The following is a 21871-nucleotide window of genomic DNA, read 5'->3' on the forward strand; positions in this document are numbered from 1 at the left end:
GAGCAAACACACAATACAATGCCCCAAACACTGCTGGAGGCTGGGAAAAAAACCTTCTTTTCTCAAAATACCCTCCAGTGTCTGAATTTGAGGTGACCTCATTATCAGCAATCGATTCAGAAGCTTAAATCAACGCAAAGTTGTGTTGTCCAGGGACTCACACATCCCTTCCACTCTGGATGCCAGAACACTCAATTTTTGGCCCTAAGACAGTCTCATATCCTCCCTTCAGATGAATTCCCCAAGGTACCCCTCAAGTCATGGCAGCCACTTCCAAATCCCAGCTCCTCCCCATTTTCTCAAATTCCCTGGTGAAAGACAGCCAGAGTTTCCTCATCAGGGTAAAATGTCCCTTCCCTTGAGGGAAATCCTTTCTGGTAAATGTTTCAAGACAAAACAAGATTAAAGATATTACACTAAGATTAAAATGGCTATATCCAAACCAGATCATTCTCCAAGCTTCCTGCTTTGAACCACCGAGGGGCCAGTTGATTGGGCAACAGCTGAGGTTGTTTTGAGTCTTTTTGTTATATAAAAAACCTCTACATCTCAAGTAACCAATGGATCTCTCTGGTGTTCTAGCCAAAATACATGAAACAGCATTTTAGTTCCCCTATAAAGCTACTAAGATGGTGGGGGAAATTAATTTAGCAACAAACAAAGAAATCCCAAGTCAGGAAGGTGACCATCCCTTTTAACAAAACTATATGAAAACTGCTCCTGGAACATTTGGAAATTTTAGTATCAGTTACAAACATCATGATACCAAAAACAGCTTTTAATTGAGAGTAACTCAGCTAGATAATTAGTGGGCAGGTAAAACTAACCCATGCCTAAAAATTAAAAGGGTACAGTTTGAGTAGGTAACATACATCAAGAATGACATATTATTTACCTTTTTTAATAAAGTTTTAATAAACATGTCATATAAACATATGAGAAACAGAAGAGGTCTTTGAGCTTGTGAAAAAATATTAGGAGGGAAGAAAAATTCTGTGATCTAATGCAAGTATAGCTGTCTGTCAATCTGCATTTTGGTTTGTTTATCTTGGGTTTTTTTTTTTACACTTACTCCTTTAATAATATATTTTCATTCATTTTCAACAGGCTAGTTTCTTTCTCTTTACTTTTTGTTGAAAACAATGTTTCAGCTTATTAAAATTACTTCTTTGCCCAATGGACTTTTTTGGTAAGTCAACACCAATGGTGAGTTCAAAATGGAGCCGTGACATAATTATCAGTGATCCCAGTCTCACTTAACACACACACACAGGATCCAATGTGCTATAGGTGATGTGATCATACCCACTGACATAACAGTCTTAAGCTATTAAATCTGTGTTTGCATAAGCTATGCTTGCAAACACACTAGGAAGCCTCAGAATTGCAGTGCCATCCATCCCTGTTGATTTATGGCTACATTATTGTGTTGCACTGGCTGTAGCACGTTGCAGAGCTCAGGGGCTGGTACAGTAATCAAATGTCCAAACAAAACGAATTTTCCAAGTTTAGCTGACTCTAGCTGGGTCCTGAGGCTCAAATATCCTCCCAGCTCTGGGAAGCACCAGGAGCACATTCTCCAGTTCAGCACCACCTGAACAAATGCTGTTTCCCATGCTCTGACTATCCCAAGACATGAAGCAAAGCACACAACTGGGGAAGGCTGGGAGACTTTCTTCAAAAGCACACTGCTGATTGGAACTAAGATGCTAGTGCAGATGCTTCCTTTTATGAAAACCATGAAACTTTAATTATCAGTCCTGAAAATCAGAAGAGAAGCTCACCACAGAAATCACTATAATTTCTTCTGCCAATAAATTAATCGCTATTAAATGCTATAACACTGCATAATTTTTATTTCACAGTTATCATAACAATCCAAGAACTTGATTTGTATTTACACCACGCAATTACTTAATGAGAACAGCACATCACTACATTTAAGCCATAAATCTCAATACAAGAAAGCTCTACAGTCTTAGCTCATCAGCAAGTCAACATGCTTTTCTTCTCATCTAGGTTTTTCATAGACTCCATGCATGGATAATGCACACCATCCAGACCCCTATTCTCCAGGCAAAACAGCAATACCAACTTCCAAGATATAACCATGTGTTGCTACTTCAACATTGAAATATATCCTAAAATAGTAAACAATACCTTGAAGTTTCATTCTTAGGTGTGCAATTTCCCCTTTGCTGCAATATACATCAATCAAAGAGCAGGAGTTTTGCCAAAGGGGTAACAGTCACCTGATATGGCTGGCCATCCTTTTTCCCTTGCATGCCTGCTGTCCTGAATTGAATGCACTACCTGCTGCTGGCTCTGGGCATAAAACAGGACTGATACCCAACTGACAGAAACAATAATGTGTTTGCAGCTAGTAGTTAATGGTAGACTGACAAGCACAATCACAGGAAGTAATAAAAGTTTCATGGCACTAGCATGTGACATGACTGGCAGTGGTCTCCACACATCAAAATACTCACAGCACCATCACACTGTTGAAAGAAGTGGTTCCAATTTGTTTGATGTATGATAACTAGATTCCTGGTGAAAGCACTATCATTACTCATACACAGTACCAAAGGTCTTTGTTTCTATTAACTAATTTATCTGACTTACCATTACCTCTAAAAACTCTCATATTATTACAGCAGCTGAATGCACTAACACCTACAGTTGAGTGGGTACAACAATATGTATAGGGACAGACATTAAACCCTGCCGTCCAAATAAACCCAAGTGGTCTCTTTCAAACTGTTTACACAAGATTAAAAAAGAAAAAAAAAAAAAAAAAAGGATGCTTAAAAAGATGTTCAATTTCATGTCAAATACTGAAGAAATCGAAGTGAAGCGAGTGAAAAAAAGCACATCGCAGTGCATCCTGTAATTGATACACTTAGAAACCCATCAACCTATCCCGCCAATCCAGCACTCGTGCTCCCAGGACCAGTGAAGCCCGACTGACAATTCCCACACAAGTTTAACAAGAGCAATAAAATTATTCATCACTGACATGAGTGCAAACGAGAGTAGCACCAGCCCTCGCATGCTATTACTCGTGCTGGAGTTTATTTATGACTTCAGGAGAGGAGGCAGCTGGTTGTTTTTACGCGGTTTTTTTTTTTTTTTTTTTCCCTGCCGAAGCAAACGAGAAAATGCTCCTAATAAGGCTGGTGGAAGTGCAGCGGCTTCTCAACAGCCCCAGCTCTCGTGCAGGAAATTAAATGAAGTGCGGTGTTACTGTGTGACCGGCGGCGGAGCGGTGCCGGAACCAGCCCCTGAGCAGAGCCGGTGCCGGGCTCGCCCCCAGCCCGCGGAGCGGGGAAGGGGCGGCGGGGCGGGCTCGGGGATCCCGGAGCGCCTCCGCCCGCCGGAGCGCCCCGCTCCCGGGGACAGCCCGCACCGCCACCGCTCCTGCCCCTGCCCCGCGGCTCGCCCTCTCCTCTGTTAGTTACAATATATATACATATACACGTTTGCCGTCCCCAGCAAAGCGCGACGCTGCCAGGTAGGAAAGCGGGGGAAAGCCTCCAGCTCGGTGCCCTTGCAGGCTGCGCGCACCGAGTCCTCGCCGGGGCAGGACTGCAGCCACCTCCCCCTGACCCGCGGCTCCCCGGCTGTGCGGACAGACAGACGGGCGGACAGACGGGCGGACGCTCCCAGCGCCCCCCGGCACACGTGGGCGCCCGGCCCCGCGCAGCCCCCGCCGCCCGGCACTCACCGCGTAGCGCAGCGCCGGCCTCTCGCTGAACACCGAGTCCCCCATGGGCGCGGACGGGCGGGCGGCGGCGCCGCTCCCTCCGCTCGGCGCTGGGCACTGACCCGGACCGGCTCCCGCCCGGCAGCCTCCGGCCCCCGGGCCCCTCTCGTCACTGCCGCCCGCAGCCCGCCCCCGGCTGTCCCCACCCCGCGGCGGGAGCCGGCAGCCCCTCGGCAGGGCCGGGCGGCAGCGGCAGGAGGCGGCTCCCGGCACCGCCGGAGGGGCGGCGGTTTCGCTTCTCCCGCCCAGCGCCGGTGCCTCCCCGCGGCGCTCGGCCCGGCGCACCTGCGAGCGCTCCCCGCAGGGCCGGCCCCGTTCGCGGCTCCCTTCGCGGCTCCGGCCGTCCCGGGACGGCGGCTCGGGGCCCGCCGGGCGAGGCGCCCCGTGGAGCCGTGTCCCGAGCGCCCGGCAGCCGCGGCTCCGGCCGTCCCGTCCGCAGCCCCCGCAAACATCGCACCGCCCCGGCACCTGGGGACAGCACCTGAAGGTGAAGGACAGAGGGACAAATAAAACATAACCTTCCTGTTCGTGGTTTTACAATGCGTGCTTTGGCCGGACTGGCTCATGATTCTTTAACACGTAGACTGAAAAGCAAAATGCTTTGTCACCTATTAGTGGCCTATTCGTTATTTCGTGAATGTGTCTTTACACAAGCTGAAGAAGATCAAACAAATTCTGAAGGAAAATTGCATTCTGCTGTGTTACATAATTAGTAGTGACTTCTGTGTGGCTTGCCTGGGGAGATTATTCCATCCGTGGAAGTGTTTCAAAATGTATAAACCTCCCTCAGCTAAGCATAGCCTAGGCCAGGCCACGTAATTTCCTGAGCCCTCTTTCACCATTATAATAATTTCTAAATTCTCTGTACAAATCTTGGTAAGGGCAGGACCCTCCCCAGCCCCTGCCCAGTTACTCTAGTTGTTCTCTGAGAAAGTTACCTTATTCTAGTGCTGCATGACATATATGAAATTAATCAGTTTTACTGTTTCTAACCTACAATCTAGGCAAATGCTACTAGCCTAGACATTATCTCAAAACAGAGGTAACACAGTACTTTAGGGAGAAATGAAACAGAGAAAAAAAGAAATGTGTAACACAAAATACATCCTGGAAAGATAAATCAGTTGAGCCAAAGTTTTTATGTGCTCTGATGCTGATGTACTGTACTCAACAAGCTTCCAGTTATGGATCTTCCATGGATTTAATCCCTATTGCAGAGGAAATAATCTTTAAGTGTTCCCATGGACAGTCAGCTTGGCGTGAACAAAGAACACAGTATCTGCATTTACCAGTAAAGTCCATTTTTGTCTCTCGGGTGAACAATCTGTGCTACTCCCCTTCCTGGAAAACAAGGCAGGGTAGATACTTGAGCAGCTGCAGAGCATGGATTGGAAAGCAGCACCCAACAGAAAGAAACCTTAATAACAAACTTCAAATCATCAGAATCTCAAGGCAGGTAGGTGGGAAAAAAAGGGGTAAACAAATAAAACTCTGAGCGCCTGATTTTTCCTTCTATATTTCTGCTTTTTATTTCAAGGACATGTTTTCAACTGGAAAATTCTACATATATCATATGCTCCAACTCCCAATGTTTGTTTATCTGCTCTGCAGGTTTGACCACAGAAAGTAGGTGAGCAAGATGGGAAGGGGTTTGCAGGATTTCTATGCTCGAGCTCTATACCATCACCAGCTTCTTCTAACCACAGTCAATGCAAAAGGAAATGCTAAACATTGCAAAAGGCTTAAAATAGAGGTGTTTCTAACCAATACCCCAAGAAAAGAATAGTATGAAGGGGAGCAGAACCCCCAATGGTAGAGAACGTAGAGAAGAAGCAAAGCAGCAAAGGGAGAGATGAGAAACTTTGAGAAAACAGAGTAATTCAAAGAAAGGGGAAAAGCCAAAAAGGCAGGAAGGTAATGAATGCCCTAGAGGGAGAAGCCAGAGAGGGGAAGGACTAAAGGTGAAATTTTGCAGGTCAAACTTGTTTGGCCTAGAAACTCACTGCCACTGAAAAGGAGAGCCTCCCTCCCATTAGCCCTCTTCACCCCCCTCTTCACCCCCATGCTGCCACCTCCTCCCTTCCCTCTGCCTCCGTGCTTCTCACAAACCAATACACAAATGAAGCACACACCTTTCTTTCCATTTAGCAGACTGAATCAGCCCTCCGAGGGAGGAGATGAGTGCCAGAGCTGGCACAAAAGAAATCTGGAGACTGTCTAGTTGGGAGTAGGATCCTGGGGGCAGATGAAGAGCATGCATGGAAGTGCTTTGCAATAATAACAGGTTGTTACACTGGTGCAGCTAAGATTAAAAATAAAGAATACATGATGAGGAAACTGCAGCTGAACTTTTTATGATGACAAGGAAAGAGTTATGAGCAAAAACTTAGTCTGGAAGGTATCAACCCAGAAAAATGCAGGTTTACTGGATCCGGTTTTATTCTCTACACATAATATAAAAAACAGGGAGAAAAGATTCTTGTGTCTTCATGTATAAAATCTTAAACTATTTGTCAAGTTGCAGCTATCAGAAATTTCAGAGTTCAAGATTTTTGTGTACCTAGTATCAAAACTTAAAACTAATTGCTGACTACAAAAGGTGTTTTCAAAGGCCAGACCTCAACAAAAGCTTTCTGGATTTTGAACACAAGCTATTGTGGCTGTGATTAGAAAGCTCCTTTACACTGTATTTATGATGGCCAAGGAGTCTCTGATTCCAAACTACACAGGGTTTGGAGCCCACCCTGGTCTGCAATGAACAGGAACCCACTGAGCTGTACTACTCAGTTGCCTGCAATCATCTGTCCCTCTCTTAAGCCACTTAGCAACTAGGATTTACAGACAGATCTCTCTGGCCATTCTGATAACCTTTTACCCTTTCACATTCCATCTTTATTCACTTATGATGCATTTATGATTCATTCCCTGCTTTTCCTTCCAAATCTCCCTCCCTTTATTTACCTGATAATGTGTACCCAAGGAATACATGCAGCTGACTTTGGGAAATGTGAACCTCCCATGTCAGCTTCTCTTAAGAGATGATACAAAGCATCACTACTTCTGTATATTCATTCCGGGGCAACTCAATCAATTCATGCTTTCCATGATTCCCACTGTGGTTGTTCCTTACAGCTTTGAGGAGCTGTAATGTGGGCTTTACACCTGCAAACAGATTTTGGTACAATCATCACTCCTCTCCTGTTTATCATTTGTCATTGACAACAGAAAAGAGGAATGAAAAACATTTCAGCTGAAACTTAGTTACTTACAACACAGCAGCTGAGAAACGAGTAGGTAATTGAATCTTACCTACCTAATCATTAGTGAAGCCAGGTTTTGTTTTTCCAATTTTACCATAGGAACTGAGTGCTTTCTCAACAGTAAGTGCTAATAAAAAAAAAAAGGGAAAAAGCTATTCAGTTGCAGACAGCACACAATTATAAAACTGGGGAGAAGTAACTTCTCTACTTCTCTGCCATGAACTTCACCTGGAGCTGTCTGATGAGACATCAGATGAGGTAGGAAAAAGTTTCCAAATGCATCCTGTTTTGGGAGAGCAGCCAGCATGGTCCTCACTGCAGTGAAGGATTTGTCTCACCTAAATGTAAACACCTACAATCTCCATCTCAGCTTATCACCCTAGGCTTCCCTCTTCCACAGGAAGAAACCCACACATCTGGTGGACAATGTATGCCACTCCAAGTAGACATCTAAAGTAGGGCACATAAACTGAAGTGCTACTTCAGTGGCAGTCCATGACAATTAGGTCAGACAGCTGCCCTTCAGGCATCTGCAGTTAAGGGAGGAGAAGCCCACCTGGGAGACCAGCTATTAAAGCTCACCTGACTTTCAGAAAAGTCCTTAACAGTCTCAGTACCTTGGTTCCTTGCATTCAGAAAAGCATACCATACTTATCAGGTGAAAAAGCTTGAAGCAAGCATGAAGGTCTTGTTTTGCTTGACCCATACAGAGGTAACTCCACATCTGGAAAAGACCTGCCTCTGTGACTCCTGAACTAGAGCCAAGAGTGATACTGGCAGCACACTTCTTCCTTGGGGAATTGTCACGTTTCTTATTCTGGTCAAATTTTCATTCAGTTGATACAAGTAATGGTTTATTTCCCAAAAAGGAGAGAAAAGATGACAGACAAGTACATGAAATGCATAAAGTTCTATGAACAAAACCTAGAAACAAAGGAATTGGAATCTAGGGATAATACACTACAAAAATCTTTTGTTCAGAACTTTTTTATTTATTTGCTACCTATCAAAATATGTTGATAATTTCTCACCAGTTTGTAACAAAACTTAGGGAAATAGTACTTAATGCCTATGAAGAATGAAGGGCCACCTGACTCCTGGAGATGCTTCTTTACAACGATGACAATCTTCTTAGACAAAAAGAAATCCTATTTGGAAATACCTTGATCACTGCAATTTCCTAGATGTCTGAAAACTATACAAGACCTAAAACATGAGAAGAGTGTGACCCTGTTACTGCTCTCAAGGAACTGCCCAAGTGGTGCTCATACCGGTGCAGAAGTGAGTGCCTTATTCCTGGGGGGCAGGTACAAAGCATCCTGTGTTCCCTCAGTGCAAATATTTATCTTGTGCTTGCACCAGGTGGTGCAAGCTGAGAGGAACTGCACCTTGTGCACACCCACAAAACGCTCCTGCATGGTCCAATGCCGAGAAGCCCTCGAGGGCAAACCAGACTCCAGATCATAACCCAGAGCTGCAAATCGTGCTGTGCAGAGGGGCAGGAGGAGCAGCTTTTCTTGAGAATGTAATCAGTACAGATCGACAGGAGGACCCTCGACTGTTCTCCATGCCCTCTGCCTGTGGTCAGGCAGCCAGAGCTGCCAGAACTGCTGCTTCCTGATGTGGCATCAGCTAGGAAGGAGCAGCAGCAATAAACATAGCCATAGGGAAAGGCCAGAAACAAGACAACATGCCTCAGGGCCAAAACCAGCTATTCTGGTAAGCACTGGATATAAGAAATGGACAACTGATGGAGCAATCCCAAGGGAAAGCTTTCCCATAACATGAAAGATGCTAGCAAGCACACAGGAGTTTGTTAGCACTGGTGTGCTACCACAACCTCATGCAGGATAAATCACTACACTTTTTAATTTATAGGACCCCATATATATGTATACATACTGCATAATTCACTGTAGATCAGTGATGGCCTGTATGTGATACTACATATTACTGCACTGTCAGCTATCCGCAGCACAGCAAAGAAATTTAATCTAAAATACTTTTCATTTAGAAGAAGGTTAAATTATTTTGTATCCTTTATATGTGCACAATGGTCCCTATTTCTAGCATCAGTGAAAATTCACTAGAATATCTTTAATCTAAAACTACAAACCACTAACTTGTAGATCAAAAAACTTACCCTAAAACATAGCACAAAATATTTTTCCAACAAAAATTAGCATAAACCCCATGGGTCACTAGAATTCATTTGGGTTTTAAAGCTGCAGAAGAAACTACCAGTTATCCTGCCATATTTTTCTCTCCTTAGAGGCTGCAGTTTAAATAAATGTGACCACTCGCTGTTTCATGTGAAGATAAGTGACAGGGTTTCAGGCCTAATTTTTTTAATGCTTGTTTTTCCTTACTGACACAGACCAAGATAAAAATAAGGGGAAGAATGCCAGAGTTGGGGGTGGTGGAAAGGGGGAAAAAAAAGTATATCTGACTTCCAGGTTAAGAGTATCAAAACAGCTTCGGAGACTTAAGCATGCAAGCCAAAAATCTCAGTAAAGTCTCATCTCTGTAAATTATACACATCTGGGAAAATAACAATTCATTAGAAGATTTTTCTAGTTCCTGAGAGTGGGTAGATCTCCCTGTATTTCCTTCCTTGTTTATCTACTTGCAACTCACCTTCACTGTAAAGTAAAACTGGGCTGTGCTCTCACTAGCAATTATCCTTCTCCCTTAAATGTCTTCCAAGAACTGAAGAGGGAGAAAAACACAATTTTCTTTCATTACATATGACTTTTACAGAAATTGCAGCTATATAAAAAAAAATTGAAAACCACTAACTTGAAACAAGTCACAAATAGATGATGCAGTTGCTCTGATTAGAAAGAAGAATGCTTATCAACAACAGACTGCAGCATGGGCTCCTATCTAAATTTACCATCTGAATATTTGACAAGAATTTAGGAGGAGGAAGGGCTCTTTCACAAACCAAAAGTTTATTCAAAATTGTTTCATGAATAGTATAGGATTGTTAAAATTCATTTAGTCTGTGGAGTAATATCTACAATAAACCTCCCAAGAAGTAATGTGACTACTGTACATTTTGATTTAATGTTGTAATTCATAAACCAGTTTTGCAGTGTAAAAGTAATTATTTCAAGACTGGAACAAGACCAAACCTCTTGTGACCCACAATAATAATATTCATAATGTTAACAAACCTCTTCAAATGAAGTCATTGTTTAATACATTTCAGGCTATATGTGAAGTGGTTACAAACATCATGTTTTTGTAGTTGTCAATAATTTGGGGATCATGTAAACAGATGGACCTTGTGTTCTTCTGGATTTCCACTGTAAATTAAGAGTCAGGGCATTATTATTCAAAGGATTCACTGGGGTTGGTTGAAAAGCAGTGTTCCAGCTGAGAAGGAACTTTGCTTTTCAAAATTTGACTTTCATCCGATTAAGTCTAAAGCCAACATTCTCAAAGTTTTTGCAAACTATGAATTCTTATACTTTTTTTTTTTTTTTTTTTTTTTTTTTTTTTTTTTGAGGCAGATAAAGACAAATCATTAAGCAGTCTGCTGGTTAGCAATGAGCCTGACAAAAATTCCTCTTTTCTCTGAGCCCTGGGGGAGCGCTCATGCAAACTGCCCTTGGAGTGACAGTCCCTGGGAGGCATCCCAGCACATCTCCGCTCCAGGGCAGGGAGCCTGGGAAGCCAGAAAGGCAGCCTGAGAATTACTATGGAATTAGGATTTGCCACAGTCCTGTGAAGCCCTGAGGTCTTGGCACTGGCCAGCTGCAGGGCTGGGCCATCTCCAGCAGTGCCAAGCCTGGCAGGCAGCCTGTCCTATGGCTGAGGAGGCTGCTGCAGAGCACTGCTGCCAGGCAGTGGTAATGGGGAGTGGCTGCCAGCCCGCACTGGTAATGGGAACTGAGAATTTTCAGGATCACTGGACCTGGGTTTGGATTGCTCCATGGGCTTAACCAAAGATATACACTCTTGGATCAGCCCCAGGCCTTGGGCTGTGGGACAACCCAGGAGGATTTTTTCTCAGTCACAAACTCAGAGTCTCCATGCAGCTGGCTTGTAACTCAGAGACAGTTTTCTTGGATTGATTAGAAGTGAATTCAAGGAGTTGCAAATGAAATATTTGAAAGCCAGTGGACCAGTTTTTTCCACTATAGTAAATTTCTACTCATTACTGTGAATAATGCCCTTTGAAACATTTCTTTGGTATTTATAAAATGGAATAATATCCAGTAACCTCACACACTGAGCTCCTTATGAGGTATTTTGAACTTGTATATATGACTGTCCACTGAATTAACAATGAGCATTTTTACAATGTGCTCTAGCAATTTACTTTCACCGTCTGATTTTACTCTGAAGAACAGGAATGGTTACAATTTCACTGTGTGGAGTCTAAGGGCTTCAGGCAGTAATGAGTTTTATTTGTGCATTATTTTCCCTGGCCATAAGTTTCTTGTTGTTTTCACCTTGAGGCTGCAAAAGCATCAAAGCATATTTGTTTTCTAATAGAGAAACTTCAGTCATCTAATGATTCGGGCATAAAAGTTCTCCTGATCTGTCATGGCAAGTGAGAGAGAATATGAGGGAACAGACTTCAGCACTCAAAGGGGAGATGGAGTAATGCAGAAAGTTAAACACACTGAGTGATTCTGTACCTAAGTCTAAAAACATTGTGAAGAAGTTAGGAAAAGAACAAACAACAACAACCATGTCCAAGTGTTCCAGGTGCAACTCATCTTCAGAATCAGAGAGTGACCCATCAGTGTCTATGCCTGAGTCATGCATCTCTGTCCCTGTTTAGTCACTGAAGTCCTACTCTACACAGACAGCAGAGCTGAAAGAGTTTGAGATTGGCAGTCTAAAGCAGATGCCGTGTTTGATCTGCTGGACACATTTCCAGACCCAGATGAGTGCACTGACTATATGTGCCCACCTGGAGAAGCTGCCATTGCAGACACATTAATATACTGAACCCTAGAGCAAGCTGTGCTACCCAAAGGTAGGAATGACTGTGTTAAAGACCTTGTTCCAGCTGCCTGGATAGCCTGTTTGAACAGTCACTAGTTTCTACAATCTAAACCAATGCAAGCTGGAGCTTGGGGAAGGGATCTGCAAGAAACTGTCTTATATGTCCAGGCAAAATGGATTAATACCTTACCCAACAAGACCCATGGACTAACTCAGTACTTAGCAGTGCACATTGCTGAAAACATAGCCCAGTAAACATAAAGCAAAAAGTGTATTTATTGTACTTTTGGTCTTCCCTGCAGCAGTCATGACATTTGTACTACATGTGACTGCACGTAAACGTGGCATCTCGCTCTCACAAATTAGTCTACATGCCAAAAGAGCTGAGTTTAACTGAAGAGTTATAATATGTTAGTGCTCAAACTGCTTCCCAGTTCTATTCAGAAAAAAGGTTAAACCACCCAGCACTTGGGCGTCTGCTTCTCCCTGTTACCTGGAAACTGGAGCTCTGAGTGCATGCACTGTAGAGAAAGTGATTTTAAAAGCAACAGGAAGATGAAAGCAACCATTCATATAAGACAGGCACCATAATCCAAGCAGTTTCTCCAATTGCAGAGCTGTATTGTTTTAATCTGCAGGATCCTTTACTTGATGGAAGTATACTGAATTCCTCATAGTTTGGGTGCTGTTATTCCAGTGTGCCCCATACTGTGGTTATTCCCTTTGCAGGGGCTGCAGGAAGGTGAAGGCAAAGCACAACCCACAGCCTTACAGACCTAGGGATGCAGAGGGACAGTCACAGTGCTGCTGAGCAAGGACACATGCTAATCTGTGAGGGGAAGATCCCCCTGGGCAAAACAGCTTGGGAAAGACTGGGCTGTATAAAAATGTTGGCCTATTCTCAGGCAATTGTTTTGTAAAAAGGTAAGCTATGAATTGAAAGCACTGAAGCTGTTCCTAAAGATTCCCCCACCAGTTTGCTCTCCTTTTGCAGTAAGGACGCCCAGTTCCTTTGTAGTTAAATTCTTCTCAAGTGACTTGTATTGCTTTAACTGTCCTGGTAAGACTCGAAAAAATGTGAGTACAGAAAAGGCCTTGGAAAGATTCGCTGCAGCTTTACACTAACTTGATAATACTGCTGATTTCAATGAAACCAGCATAGGGAAAAGCAGGAATAAGGCAGCAGTGAAAGAGAGCCGTGCTAGAGCTGTGCTCTGTATTCTCCCTTTTTGTCCTGTTCCCTTGATTAAACAGTTGAGGAGAAATCTTGGAAGTGATCCTGTACACGATTTGTGCTCCTAAGCAGAGCCAGAATGCTGTGAGCCAAGCGCCAGGCTGAATATCCAAACTTTGACTGTTTATATTGAGGCATTTATTCACTGGGTGCTGGAGTTTGAGACCACTTCTCCCTACACACCAGCTGGGAGGCATCAACATCTCTGAGCGTTATCCACCCATTCACCTCCAATTAGAAAAAGTGTCCACAAGATGCTGAGAACATCAAAGTGTTAAGGAAAAGGAATTCATCCACACAGGACAAAGAATTTAAGCTGTTTACAACTTTCTGCTCTCTGATGTTTATTACAACCCCCACTATAAAATCTGTCTCCATCTGCAGTACCTTGCAGTGAGAGAGTTAATGAAAACCCAAGCCACATTCCAAGGATGGCAATACAGAATGAGAGCGACCTCAGCATTGTTTTGCTAAGATCTCAAATTGCCAATACTGCAAAATGAAGTAATGCGCTCTGTCAACATGTAGTATGCTCTATAAATGGGATTGCCTGTTCATCTGTTAGTAAAACATGCAGAAAAGCACTATTTGATTGGCCTTAGAGCAGCTGACTGATTGCTTTGACTTCTTCCTTAAGATTTATTTAAAGCATGAAACTACTGGAAATCTCCAGTCAATAAGAAGAAAAAAATATATTAAAATCAATAAAATTTATTTGAAAATAGCCCCACTTTATGTGCCTGGCTTGAGTTAGCATTTCTTTATCAGAAGAATTAAATTGAAAGTTAACTAAAGCACTGAATGCTGAAAGTTGTTTTCCATGGACTTCAGTACTAAGCCATAAAACTTACATCTTTTTACAAACAGAAGATTACTTCAATAGTTAACTTCGAAACCTCAGGCAGTTTTAATAAATTTATAGACAGCTTCCAGATTGAATTTTGCTGATCCAGGCTTCTTAGGTGGAGTTTATGGAGCCAGACTTGTCATACGAGCTATTTCTATAAGCCTCAGGTAAATATACACAGGCTTCATGTTGTTAGAGAAAGTGTTTTTTTCTCTTCTAAAAAATTTAAGTTAATCTTAAGCAAAAACAAAAGTTCATTCAGTACATTTTGTATTTGTTATTTTTGACCCATTTTGGGAAGTATTTTCCTTCCACAGATCTGCACTGACCCTGCTTCTGTCCAACTCACTTTAACTCTTTCATTTCTTTTTACCACTCTCTTTCACAGACTGCTGCTCTGGTCTATGAGTTACAAACAGCTAGATGGCACAGCTGGAGAAAAGGAAAGGGTTTTCAGGTATTTCCTTCTCCTTCCCACCCAGCAGCTCTAATGTCTTCCCTTTCCTACATGTCAGCTTTAACTCAAGTTTCATAAAAAAGTTTGACCTGTATTGCACAACCAATTTAGAAGTGTAAGTTGTTACTCATGTAGCTGAAGTCCTGATGTGGATGCAATTACAGGGCTCAAATGGATATGTTTTATTTCCATTGCAATTCAAAATTGCTATGGCCATCTAAAGCAGCTTTATTAGAATATCACTCTGCAATAACAGGGTTCTCCACTTTTCATTGGAATTTGTAAATTCCATAGCCAAAGCTGTATCACTTATTTAAGATTTCAGTTTAATGTTGTTCTTTCAATGGAGCATCACATAAAAGTTTACCCATAAAACCCAGAATTAGAGTCAAAATAGACCAAAGTACTCAGAGACAGGATGTCAGGATCAAAGGATCCATAGCTTCCCTTTTAGGTAACACATGGCCCTGCAAGCAAGACAGGAAAACATCCCTCCCCAGGTTTCATCTACAACATCCACCTTTGGTACTATGCTGGAATTTGCAAAGCAATGCAGGTTTTGGGGTTTTTTTCTACTAAAGTATGATACAGCATACAGGTAAAGGATTGTTAACAAATGTGCTCAGTCTTACTATGACAGATAAAGTCAGGAAAGGTAGCATTAGCAGATAAAGAATGAAGAAACTGATATGACAATACAACAGGGATGACCAAAATTCTTGCCCCTTAGCTGAGAACGGACACTTTCATGTGACCAATGCCTGAGCTGGAGGGCCTGTTGGAGCAATGCTTGCTGAGGCAGTTCTCAGAGGTGAGCATGACAGCCAGAAGCTGCCACTGCTCCTCTCTGAGACACCACTAAGTTTCTGAACTGGGAACCCAGTCAGCCCAGCAAGGTTGTCCAAGCCATCACTGTTGGCTTAGCTCTGCACACAACCAAGAATATGGATCAGTCGCTGTGCCAGCACAACTTCACTGCTGCCTTGTGATGAAATTATGGCCCTTGAAATGCCCTGTGAAGAGTGGAGAGACTGTCTGCAAGGCATAACAAAAAAAAGAAGCCATGTTCACATGACAGAGGCCCAGGCACACTGTCTGAGATGGAAAATGGTAGATTGTCACTTATTGTTGGTACTTACGAGAAGGCAGGCAGCAGTATTTTGCTGAAGATGATGCTCAGGCCTGGTGCTGTTCTACACAAGAACATTCCAACAAGAGATCTGAGACAACAAAGCCATGTCTGAAAATTGCCCATGATAGACTCTTCTGCTCCCTCTGTATTGTCTGCTCCCAGCTGTACAACCACAAGAAGTTTTCTTGTGATCCTGGGCAAATCATCACTGTGCTAACAGAAATTACTGATCCCATGGGTCACAGAGAGGAAAAAAAATGTATGAAATGTATGCTGCTCCTTATTTAATTTAAAGTAAAACCATCTTGGCTTACTTAAATGGTCCACACTGAAGATTTGACTGATTTCTTGGTTGAACCATAAACATCCAACTTGCATACATTCTGGTCTGTTGGTAGCTCTGAGACCCACCAGCACAGTACAGTGATGAACAGATGGTTGCAGTGATCTGTTCCATCAGCCTAGAGGGACCCAGAAGACAATGCTTGTATATGTCTGTCTACCATCTGGATTATTCCAATAAATAGGATAATTTTTAGACTACTGTGGTTGCCCTGCTGATGTGTGAATGAATGCTCTCAGTATTGTGTTACTTCACTTCAAAAACACTGTGAAACATTCACATTCATACACATCTCCCTCTTACTCTTTATTTAATCACAGGCTGCTGACAATGGCTGTAATTCAAGGTAGCAGCTAACTACTCTCATAGCTTTGAGTATGTCTATAGTCCAAAGACTGTTCATACTTTTAAAATTCTAAGTCTAACTTGGTTCTTTTTTGCCTTTGACTATTTACAAAGCATTAGAGCAGTATGGTGAATCCCACAGTGACCCCTAGAAATTTTAACTATGGGATTTGCATGGAAAATTGCTTCTAAACCAAAGGCAGAGGAAGCTACACACCTCTGGTTGTGATATCTGCTATATAAAAGCTTGATATGCTACTTCTGGGATGACCTCAGGTCCAGCTAAGGGTCTCAGATGGAGAAGCCAACTCTCAGGCACTTTACTTCAACTGGACAGAAAGCCACACAGGAAAGTTTCAATATTGCACCCTGTCATGACCTTTTATCAATTCCTCCACATTCACCTACGACATACCATCCAAGGAGCAGAGTGTTTCATTTTGGACTCTGAAGTGTGTAACCCTGCCAGAGGTGCAGCACAACAAATGCTGCAGGAGGTACCAGCCCATGAACCATGGCTAAAAAGAGCGTGGCAGTTCTGCTGCTCGAGGGCTGGCATGACACACAGACCTACACTCTCCCATTTTTGGTGGGAATCCAACCCAAACAAATGCAGAGCAGCCCTCGGCAGAAGGGAGGAGAGCTCGCTGTGTCTGCAGTGAACTGAAGCCACCGATGTGCCTCAGCCTCGGCTGCAGCTGGACCATAGCATTCCTTTGGAGCTCATGTATTTCTCAGAGGCTTTTCTGTTTATTTTCTTAACAAAGCTTTGCAGACTTTTTAAGTGCAGCAAGGGAGACTCAGATATTCCCCTCCCTCAGTTTTAAAAAATCAGGCTCAATTTTGTAAGTAGATATAGGAAAAAAATGTCTATTAGAATCTGCCAATCCTTTAAGGTCTGAACTTCATGGCTTTTTTTAGCTGACTCAAGATCTTTTAATGTTTTAACTATCACATTTATTTTCAGTTGAATATTATTAAATGAGCAATCCCATTATGGCAAAATTGATATTATTGTAATTGAACATTATGAGATATATCCAAAGAAAAAGAAATTAAGTGAATCACGCTTCTTTTGATTTAAATTCAGAAGTTAAATCCAAATACCTAAGTGAACTTGACAGTGTCTGTCACTTTGTCTGCAAGTAAACTCTTACTTCTTCCCTCCAGCACTGGAACATAAAGGTGCTGCCAATATGTGGATAAGCACTGTGCATTACACAAAACAGCAGTACATTCATGCCTTGTGTTGTAATGGAAACTCTCAATTTAAGATCTGAAGAGCAATAATAGAAAGAAAACTTGGAGCTACGATTTTTATCATAGCTGGTAGATTTTTTTTCTCCAAGTGAGGTCCGGGAATCAGACTGGAGAGGTACATTTAGGAGGCTCCTCCTTGTCAAGCACAGTAAGACTTAAGCCCATTGTTCTCCTGGAGGCTACTGAACCACATTTTGTTCAAAATTAGGTGGCTGTTCTGCCCATGTCACTGAGGATGGAATTTGTCTTAGCAGGCTGCAAAAAACCCAAAGAAGTTTCTCACTTAATGAGAAAGCCCTGAAAAGGTATGGTATATATGCAGTAAGTTAAACAAACAGCTGCCCTACACTTTTCAAACATTGAGACTCTGTGAGGACTCACACAGGGTTTGATCCATCCAGGGGTGGATTGCCACTCCAGGAGTGGTCCTGCATCCCTCTACTCTTCTCATGTCCATCCACTCCAGGTGTAGTGTGTTTGTGGCAAGGCTGCCACTCTGAAGGGAAATTAATAGTTGTATGGTGAGTTAATCGTCTGTCACATCAATTCCCCCTGAGGTCACTCAACTGCTATAGGTGTTGCAGGGAAGTGGGAGGAATGGATGATTTCACGTTGCTTTTACCTGGAGTAATTAAATACTTAAACCAGAGTAATTAAACATTTGGTGCAGCTGTACATTCTCTTTTCCCAAACCCTGCGTATTTAGGATATATTATTCCAAAAAGAGACATTACATGTTGATTTTTCTACAAAAGGAAAGCCTTTATCAGCTTTAGGAAATAATTCCATTGTGGAATTTACTGTAACAACAGTGAGAACCAGGAGTAAAAATGGGTTAAGGAGTTTAAAAACTGAATAGCCATCAGTGGCTATTAAACAACATCACTCAGATTATTGTGTACAATACTGTCTACTGTGCAGAAGACCCTAAATCACTAACTACAAGGAAGGGGAAAACATAACTTATGTCTAACACTTCTTAATTGTTCTACTGTCTACTACACTTTCTTTAATCATCATTCCTGCCTCCCACAGAAAAGAGCATTAGGGTGTTAGGGATCCTCTCTTCATCTCCACCAGTATTCCAGGTCTTATGTTAATGTACCAACTCCTCACAGTTTGGCACCTCATCTGTGGAGTCCCTCCCTCAGAGGAAAACAGCAGTGCTAGCACCAGCATTCTTGACGTGCCACTACCAAGAGTTTACAAATGCTGAACTCTATAAAGAGCTGCTTGCAAAATAAAGCCTGAAAAGGGGAGGATGGAAAGGAGAACCATGAAGCCAAATGTCTTCAAAAATAAATATGGAGCAAGGAAAACAAAATAGCTGCAAAGTGCTATTAAGTTGCTTTTAGACCAAGTGATATCAGTAAAGATGATTTTTTTTTCTAAAAGAATAAAGAAGAAAAAATACGAAGAGATTTTTTTTTAGTTTAGATTTCAGATTTGATTTAAACTTCACATATAATGCATTAACTTAAGCTTTTGCATAAAGATTCAGGTTTAGACAAATCGAGTTTCTCTGCAGAAGGGGCCTTCAGGTCTCACTGGGATGGAGGGGATGTAGTCAGAGATTTCAGTACTGCTGTCCACTGGTGCCCCCCATTTCATAGAACATTAATTTGCCTTTCACTCTAGAAATCAGGATGCCACAAAACCAGATCTACAAATGAAAGCAGGTGCTCAAGAGGACTTTTGAAGAAGAATGCTTTCCTGAACTTGGAGCCAGAGGATTGGTGTAGACTCACTGACATATGCCTGCATTAATGCATGATAATGAAACACGGTCCTTTGATGTACAGACTCATATTCAGAGAACAAGACCCTCTGCTGGATGGCTCTTCTGACTTGTATTTTGAATTCATCAGTGATGGGGAGACCTAGGCAGAGCAGAGCATCATTTGACAGACATTCTGTCCAGAACCCCAAACCCCACCTGAGTCCTGTGCACAGCCAGACACTCACCTGCCTCTAAGGCACAGCCACTGCAGGGCAGGTGAACCCTGCTCCTAGCCCAGCACAAGCTCCATGCTGGGAACAGCAGGCACATTGGGAGCAGCCAGGCTGTCACACTGTGGTACTGAGGGTCACAGAAGGCACGAGTGGGACAGGAGGAGTGGAGAGGATTGAGTCTGCAGGCAGCTTTGGCAACCGCAGCCAACCACACTTACTGACCATGAAGGAGAAAGGCAGACCTATATTTAGCAAAAAAAGCAGATAGGCTCTCTTGAGAGATGCTTACTGCTTTGAAAGATCAACACAAAGCCACAGCCTTGTGCCTGCTCTTCTGCAGAAGCCACCAGCAGTCCTTGCATTCCCCCCCTGTCAGCACCCCCTCTGCTCCCTCACCTCCCAAGAGCTTGGGTTTGTCACACAGGACTCTGCTTGCTCTCCTGGAGAGCCCCACTCACTTACTGCTGCTCACATATGCAAAGCCCATGGACTAGGAAAGAAACCCTATTGCTTGATAATTTTTTAACTGGACACTATGCTTTGAGTATTTGGGCTTTTTGTCCAGAAGCAAAAGGGCATTTACTTAACCAACCACTCTACAGAGTTTGCAAGTCAGGTAATTTGTAGTCTGCAGAAGACACAAACCTGAACTCAAGAGTGTCTGTTTAAAGCTATTTTTGCTGCCTAAATGCTAAGGATTCAGAGCAGCAGCACAATGGGCACCACTGCTTTACCCCTTGTTTTCCATGGACACATTTTTCTACTCCATAAGCCCGGGGCCAGTGAGGCAGATGGAAGGCAGAAAATTGCAGAAGTTTCCCTTTTCTGCCAGGGAAACAGTTTTGAAGAACCATGGGGGATGGAGACTGCTCTCCCACCACACATTTCAGAACTGCAAGGAAGAAAAGAGCTCCTGGTTGGCATCCTTCCTCTTGCTGCCATTGCTAAGAAGCTTTAACACCACTGTTTGTCCTCAGGCATCTCTGCAACAGGGGACACTGGAAGCTCAGAGGGTGAGGTGTTCTGCCCTCTTGGATGCCTGATCATGGATGTGACCTCCACCAAGGTTTAGCAACATTATACAGACACATCTTGTTCACAAAAGCACAGCCAGACAGGGTGGTGATTGGAAAATCCTTTACCTTCACAAAAAATGTTGCTTCTGTTCCAGCACATAATGTAAATTATCAGTAGAAAATCTCAACGTTTAGTAATTTGTTTTTAATTTAAGGGAATCTATTGACAAAAGGTTATTTTTTCAGTATGGTGAGCACTTTTTGAGGCAATATTGTGTTTCACTGAAGTCCAGCTCTTCCACAGAAAAGAAAGTTTCCATTTAATCACTCAAAGAACTAAACTGGTTTTCAGCACATCAAACTACATGGGAGACGCAAATCCTTACTTTTTTTTTTAACCAGCCTTCGTATTTTCCCAAACACATTGTTTTGTTTGACTCACCTTTTCTCTGGTGTCTTATTTCTTTGGTCACCTGCAGTAATTCTTTTCTTTCTGTTACTCCATTTAAAAATATCAACATTTTGGTTTAAAATAATTTAATACTGCTCATGACCCTCCTCTTAGACTGTGTATTTCCAGCTCTATCTGCCTTCTCATGAAAGGTTGCATTAAGCCTAATTTTTGCAAACTTCTGAAGTTATCCCTGTCCCTTGTTCACCGAAGTAGCTTATTTGCTTTCTGTTCTTCCCAGTGTTTCCTGATCATTCCCAGTGTCTCCTGTGTTGTTCAGAGAAAACAATCCCTCTGAGAGGACTTAGAGGGAAGACAAAGGATAAATAGAGTTATTACCATGACCTATAATAATACATGTCCAGGGCATACACACAGTGAGAAACCCCCACTGTATACAGCCTGAAACTAAAATCTGCCATTGCTTTAACACACTTCATCTTTAAACTGTGCATTTTCCTATAGGGAAGAACTGGATGTAATCCTGGATCAGATGTAGCTGAAACATTAGGAGCCTTGCCTGGAACAGACTTTGCCTTCTTGCAAATTACTCTGTTGTGTGTTTGTTAACCATTAATGCCCAGACCCTCTTCCTCACTATTATATAACCTTTTTCCTCTGGGTTTTGATTGATGAAAGTTTGTCCTGGGATTTTTTTTCCTCTCATTGACATAACTTTATGATGTTGAATTTCCTCTTGGGAGTAACAGATTTTGCTACTCTCCAAGGCAGTTTCAGTGCTCCAAAACCTGTAACTTTCCACAAACTACAATAGTCAATTAGTTTAGAATTCAAGATCATTCATGAAAGCATAATTAAATATGGATTTAGCCTTGACACAA

General features: G+C 42.6%; 1 protein-coding gene across 2 annotated transcripts in view; it reads right to left on the minus strand.

Moving 5' to 3' along the window:
• The window catches only part of ARHGAP6 (Rho GTPase activating protein 6), a 319193-nt gene that overhangs the window by 156157 nt on the left and 141165 nt on the right, over positions 1–21871 (minus strand). The window contains exon 1 of one of the 2 annotated variants that reach the window (XM_033052159.1): positions 3728–3828. The exons of the other annotated variant lie outside the window; for it this stretch is intronic. Within the exon in view, the coding sequence (XP_032908050.1) occupies positions 3728–3772 (45 nt within the window). The 5' untranslated portion in view covers positions 3773–3828. Of the gene's footprint in view, positions 1–3727; positions 3829–21871 lie in introns of those variants that run through there. 2 annotated transcript variants of the gene reach the window in all.

Source organism: Catharus ustulatus, chromosome 2 (genome assembly GCF_009819885.2).
Source record: "Catharus ustulatus isolate bCatUst1 chromosome 2, bCatUst1.pri.v2, whole genome shotgun sequence".
In the NCBI taxonomy this organism is placed as follows: Eukaryota; Metazoa; Chordata; class Aves; order Passeriformes; family Turdidae; genus Catharus; species Catharus ustulatus.